The 8,990-nt window shown below is 43.3% G+C and overlaps 2 protein-coding genes across 2 annotated transcripts; one reads left to right on the top strand and one right to left on the bottom strand.

The window, feature by feature from the left end:
- Nucleotides 1-386: 386 nt before the first annotated feature.
- LOC105692501 (cyclic AMP-dependent transcription factor ATF-2) lies at nt 387-3,019 on the top strand. Its single transcript, XM_012411730.3, has 7 exons — nt 387-556; nt 687-783; nt 896-1,041; nt 1,106-1,425; nt 1,509-1,737; nt 1,815-2,154; nt 2,253-3,019. Exons 1-7 carry the CDS (start codon nt 506-508, stop codon nt 2,699-2,701), a joined length of 1,632 nt encoding a protein of 543 aa, XP_012267153.2. The 5' UTR covers nt 387-505; the 3' UTR covers nt 2,702-3,019.
- Nucleotides 3,020-3,131: 112 nt separating this feature from the next.
- Nucleotides 3,132-8,409, bottom strand: LOC125499780. The gene is made up of 2 exons (XM_048649229.1): nt 7,805-8,409; nt 3,132-4,468 (listed from the first exon to the last, which is right to left on the bottom strand). The coding sequence occupies exons 1-2, from the start codon at nt 8,129-8,131 to the stop codon at nt 4,250-4,252; spliced, it is 546 nt and encodes a 181-aa protein (XP_048505186.1). The 5' UTR covers nt 8,132-8,409; the 3' UTR covers nt 3,132-4,249.
- Between the last annotated feature and the right edge of the window lie 581 nt (nt 8,410-8,990).

The following is an 8,990-nucleotide window of genomic DNA, read 5'->3' as shown; positions in this document are numbered from 1 at the left end:
GAAACACCTGTTAGAATATCCTAGAATTCATTATAAATTCAGATGCGGTTCAGAAATCAGTTCTCGTTCATGCATAAATAAGTTATTTTTCTTCCCCATTGATGATACCTATCCGTTGTGTAGTAATTTTGTAACGCACAGATAATTTCCATATTTTGGAAAAAAAAATTTTTCATCAAAAATTGTTGCATTGGATATATTCATTTTGCCCTCGTGTTGACAGTTCTCATTCGAGAGCAAGCGCTATGCCTGGTACCAGGCAATACAAGAACGATTCAAGCCTTATTGCTATGTTGGTTGCGTTTTGTACGGCGTTCAAAGATAATGCGGCAAAATTTAGTTCACCTCTCTGCCACGTTTCCAGTGCGCCTGTCTGCTCATTTCCCGATTATCTTGACAGATATACAAATTGTCTGCTCTGTCGTTGGCTGCTGTACATAAGTTAAGTGAAGCAGATCAGTCTGCGTCCGTCATATTGTAAGAAAAAGGTGTTACAGAAAGAATCATGAGTGAATCGGAGAAACCTTTCGCCTGCCCATCGCCTGGGTGTAATATGGTATGATCGTTTTACCTCTGGTCAGAATTTTCTCATTTCTATAACCTATGCAACTTCTAGCTAATCCTACAACTTGCTCTATGTTCGTCTTTTCTCGCTTTCAATTAAACACGGTTTGCTATCCTTTCAGAGTTTTGTCAATGAAGACCATCTCACAGTTCACAGAAAGAAGCATGATATGGTTCTTAATCTTGGTTCAAATGGGAAAGGGTCCAATGTATTCGTAGGTAATGTAAACTTTGAATCAGATCTGCGTCTTTCTTTCATTCTTTTCAAACAAGTCAGCATTGGCAATGAATATTTCTCGCCGTTATAATTGATTTAAATATTTCCAAACAGCTGATCAAACACCCACACCGACCAGATTTATAAGGAACTGTGAGGAAGTTGGGCTTTTTCAAGACCTTCAAAATGTAAACCCTTTCGAGGAAACATTTCGAAGAGCTGTGGAGGCTGGAAAGACTGGAGCCTTAGTTGTGCCAGAGGTAAGATATGGTAACTTTTCTTTTTAATTTCCATATAAATTTTATCATTACCCTTATACTCCAGGTGTGCATTTCTGACGATACGCTACACACACCTCACATATTTCCACACATAGCAGACGTCCAACCAAGTGCAAGCGATCAAGACATCCTGCACAACAGAGCCTCAGATCCCCCTGTTATTAATATTGAAGATACAGTGGAAGACGTAAAAGATTCTAACAGCAATCATTCAGAAAAAACAAAGACTTTGGAAGAGGATGGAGAATCACAGCATTCCACGGGTATCGTAGAAACCATTGTTGTTCAGGAAGCAGACACGTCAATTCCCACTATTGTCGGTGATTCGAGGAGTAGTATCCAGCAGAAGAACCAACAGCATTTGTAAGTTGTGGTGATGCCAGGATGAAGCTGATAATAACCATCAAGTGACTCTGTTTGTATTTTTTTATTTTTATTCTCTCAAGGTCTATAAACGGAAAGGAGGTTCAACTTCTGATGAAAACGGAGGATGGACAATTGGTGCAGTTATCTGCTATTCCAGTATCCCAACCACAACTCGACCCAACAATGACCGTCAACACCCAATCAAACACTGCAACTGTTGTCATTAAGACTGAGCCCTCATTAAATTATGCGGAAATGAAACAGCCAACGAAATCTGCCGCATCATCCAGACTTTCCTTGGCAAAAATGGTTCGTAATTTATCGATCGTACCATCGATTCGTAATCAATATGATTTTTAAATTTATTTTACTTTTATTATTTTCAGAAACTCAAAGAAGTATTGACTAAAAACGGGGCGGGTGTAGGAAGCCAGGAAAAAACAGAGAGTACAAATGAAATAACTGAAGATACCGGCATCATTACAGACCGAGTAATAGATCCTACGAGGAAGCAGGATATCTTGGAGCGTAATCGAGCAAGTTCAATGCGAGCCAGAGCTAAACGGAAAGCCTGGACTCAGCACCTGGAGAGGTCCGTCCACAACGTTAATGAGGCGAACGCTGTTCTCCAGCTGGAAGTTCGAGCTCTCAGGGCCGAAGTATCAAAGTTGAAGACCCTTCTTCTCGCTCACAAGGACTGTCCCGTAACCAAGGCCATGGAACAAGGTCAGCTTCATCAGCCATAATATTTGAATAAAATTTCTTCACGCAACGTCAAGAGATTTCCGACAACCGTTCATTCTTCATGATCTTATTGTCCACAGGTACCAGCATCCTCCTTGGTCCGAAGGTGATAACTTTAAGCCGAGATGTGGTTCAGGGTCGGGTTCCATCCGTAGTGGCACCGACGGCTAAACGAGTGTCTGTGATATCGACGGACATCGGTGAAGTCCTCCCCAGGAAGAAGCCGTTAGTATCGAAAAACTCGAATCCTATGATCCTTCCGAAGACGAGCGTGGCGACATTTCCGCCAAATGTATTCGTCCACGGTGGTAAACTCGCGAGAAACTTAACAGCGGCGATAAAAGTTATCGACGTTGACCAAACGCAGCAGCAGATCGTCACGACGAGGAGGAAAGAGGGAAAACAGCAACAAATTTTAATTGTACAACAAAATCAGAAACGGAAGTTTACGGAGAATCCACGGCAGATTATCCGAATAAATCCGAACTTTGAACTCGATAATGCCGCCTCGAAAAGTACCGGCTCGTAAATATAATCATTCCAATTATCTCAGAGGTTCCAGAAATGATAAGGTTCTAACTGCCGGTGTTGCTGCTGCTCCTCCTACTCCATACTCTCACGTCGAATGAATCGATTTGTGGCGCAACCTTACTGTAATGAAATACCAATACTCTCGTTGTATTTACATGGTTTTCCATTTAACAAAAATTTCGCATTTCACGAGTAGGGTAAAATATACTTGCAGCACGGTAGACCTGATGTTATGTTATATTACGTTATGTTTTGTACAGATTTACGCATTTTCTCAGCACGAAAAACTGACAATAAAAATCAATCTACATGTATCGTTAATCATTTTCAGTAATTCCGGAATCGTTCCGTATTACCCGCATCATCGTTACGAAACATTGGGGCAAATTTTTTTTTTTTTTCTTTTATCAACGATAATTGATAGAGACAACCTCGACAACTACGTCTTTCTCGACGTTCACATTTATTTTCAATTACCCCAGACGTTTTATCACATATTCTACATCTATCGAATATGTGTGTATTGTATACAATTTGGTATACAACTATAGTTACGCAACTTGTCCGAAAACATTCTCTAGTAGACCGAAGTAGAGTCGAGAATTCCGCAACGCAACCCTGAAAATAGAAAAAAAAGGAGGAAAAGGAGAGAAAAAAAAAAAAACGCACCGACTGGACTTATTGGCAAACTCGCGCGTCGCTACTCGACTAGACCCTATTACGCTGTTGCTAGTTGCCGGCAACGTGAGCAACCACGATTTGGGATCCTATAGAAAGTGCTAATTGAATCCATAGGCTAAATAGTCTTAAATCTATAGCTCGTTCACAATAAGTTTTCGTAATTACTCGGTATTCATCGGTCGATGGAATTGATGAACCCTAACAAATTGTTCGCGATATTTACTCCCAGTTTTAGAAACTCCGTATCGAGGTATACGAGTAATTCAACAGCAGCCGACAATCCTTTCCGTTGTTCGTTGATACGAAAAATTGAATTGTAGATCGGCAACAACGATTTAATAAACATATATGGATGTACGATGATAGAGTTCAATATATCTACGGTATGATACATCTGGAAGTAGCATACATATACATACACCTATCGTATAGTATAATATATCGTGTATAGCTAGATATAGTATATATTTTCACACGATATTCGGAGCGGAGCTAAGAAATCTCGGAGTTGCCTGCATCCGTGTGAGACGTTAAAACTACACGTCGGTTGGATACAGCCGAATGTATTTATAGATGTAGAAGGGATCACGTAAATACTCCACTCCGATATTCAATGAAAGATAATCTCATCGCCGCGAGCTTATCACAACCAAGTTCATTTCGGTATTTTCCCTATGTGTCACGAACATAAATATTCCGACTGCTCCATTTGTTCGGGGTCAATATATCCAAACCGTACCACGTACAGTACGGGGATACGGGATGACCTTCCAGGCGATGCCTCCCCGGGGATCAACTTTGATATTCATCGATCGTAGGAGATACACGGACAACGATACGCCGCGTCAGTCGCAATGGAAAAATCTCATGGGCCGGGTATCTCAGGTGCGGAAATTTTAATCCGGAGTACAAGGGCTTTCTCCCACGGCGAATTCGTATCCCGCGGGCCCTTATCAGTTCTCCGTCCAGTTGACTCTAACATTTTACACCGGGCAAGAGAATGATAAGGGACTTTGGGCACTTCGATAGCTGAGTCCTGTTGCAACGGGGAATAAAAGAAGAACGCTATTTTCCAGCCGCAACTCTGTGAACATAAACGCATTCCACTTGTAATATCAAAAAATACATGTACGAGGGGGTGAGCGGGATAAGGGTAGAAATGCGATTTTCGAAGTTACTTCGAATTAGTTTTTTTCCTTTCGCACCGACCCCCTCGGATGGATGGTTTTTAACTCGGGTCAGCTGAATTATTTCGCGTGCGACACGAGAAAAAAAATGAGAAGATCATCTTTCTCCTTTCCCTTCGAATCTGCGACCGCTCGTTCGCGTTGTCAAAACGAGCGCGATACGCGAATAACGATGGGAACCCCTGCTAGAGGCAAGACTACAGTTACAAAACACGTCACATAAATAATTAAACCTCTACCAGCGAATACCATGTATAGCGTACTCGAGACGGGCGTTAAAATCATGTCGCGAACAGCGCGCTGGAACAAACGGCACGGCGAGAGAGAGAGAGAGAGAGAAGGGAAGGGGTCGTGATGATGCGAATAAATAAACGACGTTAGTTTTTGACGTTGGTCGCTATTTGTTCTCTTTTTCTCCGTTCCGGTACTTCTAGGTAGCGAGAATAAAAATCATTCCGCGATATCCCCGCGGACGTCTACCAAATGCGATTTGGAGAGGAAAAAAGAAGCAAACAAAAGTGGTGGAGGAAGAAAAAAAAAAAAAATAAAAGAAAATAAAGAACGAAGAATCCGGCGAGCCTCGCTGTAGACTCCTCGAGTTGCTTATTCAGCTTACTTATTCGGTCTCTCTGGTCTGGCGTCGCCTATCGGTCGGTCGGTCGGTCAGTAAATATTGTCAACGGCTTTCCTATTGCGATAAGACATACCCGGTGATAAGCAAAACCTTACACACAGAACCTTGTCGTTCCACTGCGAGTGCCTTCCCGGAAATTTCAATGTTACTGAACAAGGAATGTCTTCGACTACACCTCGGTCTCGCCGGACATTGAAACGCGCGGGTACGAAAATTCCGAAGAATCGTTCGAATCGCCGAAGGAAATCATCGACCGTTCCGATTGCAAGGAATGTAGAGAATCGTCGTCTCGTTTAACGTAGAAACGGTACGAGCAAAACCTAGTGTCAATTGATCGGCAAACCAATTGACATCGGCATAGTAACCAAATATAACGAAGGACTAACGAATTCGTACACAGATGATTCGAAAATGGAGAACACAACGAGTAAAACGACAATTGTTTCTTATCAAGTCGCCCGCGAACTGTTACGTGTCTCCGCGGTATTATTTAATAATTTTCTTTTCAGTTACGGCAGCGTACGCGCGTTACGCGAGACATTAACAATTCGTCTCGTTATCCGCGTCTTTACCACTTGTGGCAAATTAATAGTCCTGAAAGTATCGTCGGTAGCGATTGTCTGGCGCGATCGTCGATGATTTTTTACTCTCGGCGAGATGATTTTATTGCCCCGTATTGCCCGGTGGTCCGGATCGCGAGTTCCGAGGCGAGGGCACGTAGTCCGGCGAAAAGATTGCTTCGCGTCGAACGGAATGAAATAAATAGGTGGAAAAAAGCGAAATAAAAACCGAATGATTGATGGATCGGTGAAATAGATTACACATCTGCTGCCCCGGCGACTGAATCGAAGAATTCTGCTGCAGCCTCGTGTCAGATGGAATGAGAATATGATCGAATAAAACCTGATAAAAAAATAAAACGATACACGATAAAAACGCATTGTAATAAGCCGCGAATCGTTTCTCTCTCCGAACTTCGTCTCGCTCGTTCGGCGGATTCGGAATGTAAAATCCGCCAGCTCCTCCAGCCTTGAGACACGCGACTACTTTCTTTATTTTTGTATCTAGGCCAAATCCTCGGCGAAGCTGCTATTGCTGTTACTGCCCCATGCTGCAAAATTGCAATCCGAATAACGGAATATTCTCCACACGCCTTATTTTTTTTGTTCTTCTCCTTCTCCCTCCTCCTCCTCCTCCTTCGAACTCTGTAGCGATTATTCAGAGTTTTGGATTATGCATTATAAATCGGTCAAAAATTATGCACTCTGCGATAATCGGTCTTCTTCCATTCAATTCCAACGTGGAATTAAACTTTTAGCGTAATCTGCACCGTTTCACAATTCAATGTCACACTGTGTAAATGGGGGATGAAAATTTTTTGAATCGAAAAACAAGTTTCCACACCGATCTCGAATGTCGCTGGTGAACTCGTCCGCGTTTTATTTTCGATAAAAAATGTCTATGTTTGAAGAAAGGAAAAGAAAAAGAAACAAAAAGCAAAAAAAAAAAAATAAACGTTAAAAGCGTGTTTAGGCGTCGGGAGAATTAAAATACCGAGCGTCGCGCAGTTGGGAAGAAGGTTCGATTACGACTGACGGGTCGGCGGGGAGTGCTGTTAAACTAGACCGCGTAGAGTGCTGGCACGGATAGGAGCGAGTGGCGGTAAAATATCAAACTTTTTATTCGAGGGAGGGGGAAACGGTGAGCTCAGTACGGAGTCTCAGTTGCACCGCGACGGACCACCGCCGGGGGAAAGGAGGAGAGGGAAGGGTGGTTAGCGGCGAAGCTCCGCGTACGAGCGCGTACGCCGAGTGTTCGCGTGTATTTCGGTGTACGTGCGTACGTGCGTGGATGCATATTTACATGTAGATCCGTCGGTTTCTTTCCCGTCTGACGACGCAGCATCGCACGGTAGTCTGTATTAAAGTGCACCGCCGTATAGCCCGTGTTGCTTGAAGTGAGACACACACACTCAAAGTCGGAGCGCGCAGCATCCTGCGCTGCGCGACACTCTCGTCGTCAGCAGAGAAAGAAACCCTTGAGATGACGACGACGAAGGGGGAGGCTAAAAGAGAGAAACGGAGAGGGAGCGAGGGATAGTTGAAGTGGAGTAGACCGAGAAGGGGAAATTTAATACGGAGATTAGAGCGGCTCAGATTTACGTGGAGAGGAACGCGGAGGACGTTAACTTCTGCATTAATTGTCTCGGTTATGAAGAGCAGGAATTTTTAATTCTATCCCCCTAGGGACATACCTATTTAATGGGATGACGGTATATAGGTATACGGGATGAATTTTTACCTGCAATCGCAATTATCGTACCGTCGTTACCGTCATCGTCATCAGCGTTGTTATTATACATATGTATATTTGCAATCGTTGTCGCGCGAATGCGAAAACGAATCGTCGACTATTTCGCGTGTATTTCCCGTTGACCGTTGCGTGGGATAAACAGCGAATTCCTAAAGCAGACCTTTGAACAGCTGACCGTACTCGCTACAACGCTCTTGAAAATGAACAAAGAAAATTTCTAATACCCAGCTCGTTCTCGTTCCAGAGTTACCGACAAATCCGTAAATGGTATATTATTTCTACCGACCTTCAAACTTTCTGCCGTCACCGCCGCTGCGAGTCCGGAGACACGTATCCGTACAAAGGTCGACCCTGTGCCGCGCTTCGGGAGAGTAAAGTTTCTCGTCTGCGATGTATCGTAAATCGTAGTGTGTGTTCGGCGCAAGCTGCTCCGCGGGCTCGAGGGTACGCCGGACTCGAGTGGTTTTCCTCTACATTCGAGTCCGGTGGTCCCAATTTTGAATAACCCGTTGCCGGCTAGAAATTGTATTCTCACGCGGTGAATGTCGAGCGGTTGAACGACGACGACGACGACGACGCTCGTTCCACCATCGTTTTGGATCTGTAACAACATAATCACCTGTGAAAACAATTATTCGATCGGATCGGAATAGCTGTTCATCTGCTATAACGATGATTCTGAGAAGGGGCGAGTTATGGTACGAATTAGCTCCGTAATACGTCGATAGGCCGCGCTGTAACGCAAGAAAAAGGGGTGGGGGACTCGCTGCGATCAGTAGAGTCCGAGCCGTCCCAAGCGCAGCAAGGGTCCGACGTTCCAAAATTGGACGACTTTCGTAAGAGGGATTGCGCATCGAATATACGATTACAGGTTTGAGAGAGAGAAAAAAAGGGTTGAAAAATCGCACGTAACATGCAGCGTGTAATATTTGATCTCTGTATATTCATGCACTTGGAATATATCAGACGAGTGTTTTACCATTATTGATACAACCGTTGTTATTATTATCGATATTTTTTATTCATTCTTTTTTGCGGAGTCAGTTGCTGCAACGATGATATATAGGTATGCAGATCTACGGGTATCTATATACGTATTGTTCTCGCTCGGCGTACATCCATTAAAAACGTGACGTTGATAATCGGTGCGATGTACACTGCCGTCAGAGGTATGATACATACAGATACATGTATATACTCTTCGATTCTTTGTTCCTCGGCAAGAGAGACGATAGTTATAGAAATTTGTATCCCTAGAAGGTAAAAACGTACGTATTGTACGCACGGGTATCGTACAGGCATCTCCACCGTATGCCATACCACGTATCGGAATAATTTTAGGACCACTGCGGCACACGCGAGAATGAAAAACTAGAAAAGTAATAATAAAAAAAAAAAAAGGAACAATTATAATAAAACGTGGAAGTAATTTTGAAAGAGTACTTTTCTCTTCCGTATGCAGACGTATCGAT

Source organism: Athalia rosae, chromosome 2 (assembly GCF_917208135.1).
Source record: "Athalia rosae chromosome 2, iyAthRosa1.1, whole genome shotgun sequence".
Taxonomy (NCBI): domain Eukaryota; kingdom Metazoa; phylum Arthropoda; class Insecta; order Hymenoptera; family Athaliidae; genus Athalia; species Athalia rosae.
Note: the sequence above shows the minus strand (reverse complement) of the source record. Positions and strands in the feature narration are given on the sequence as shown.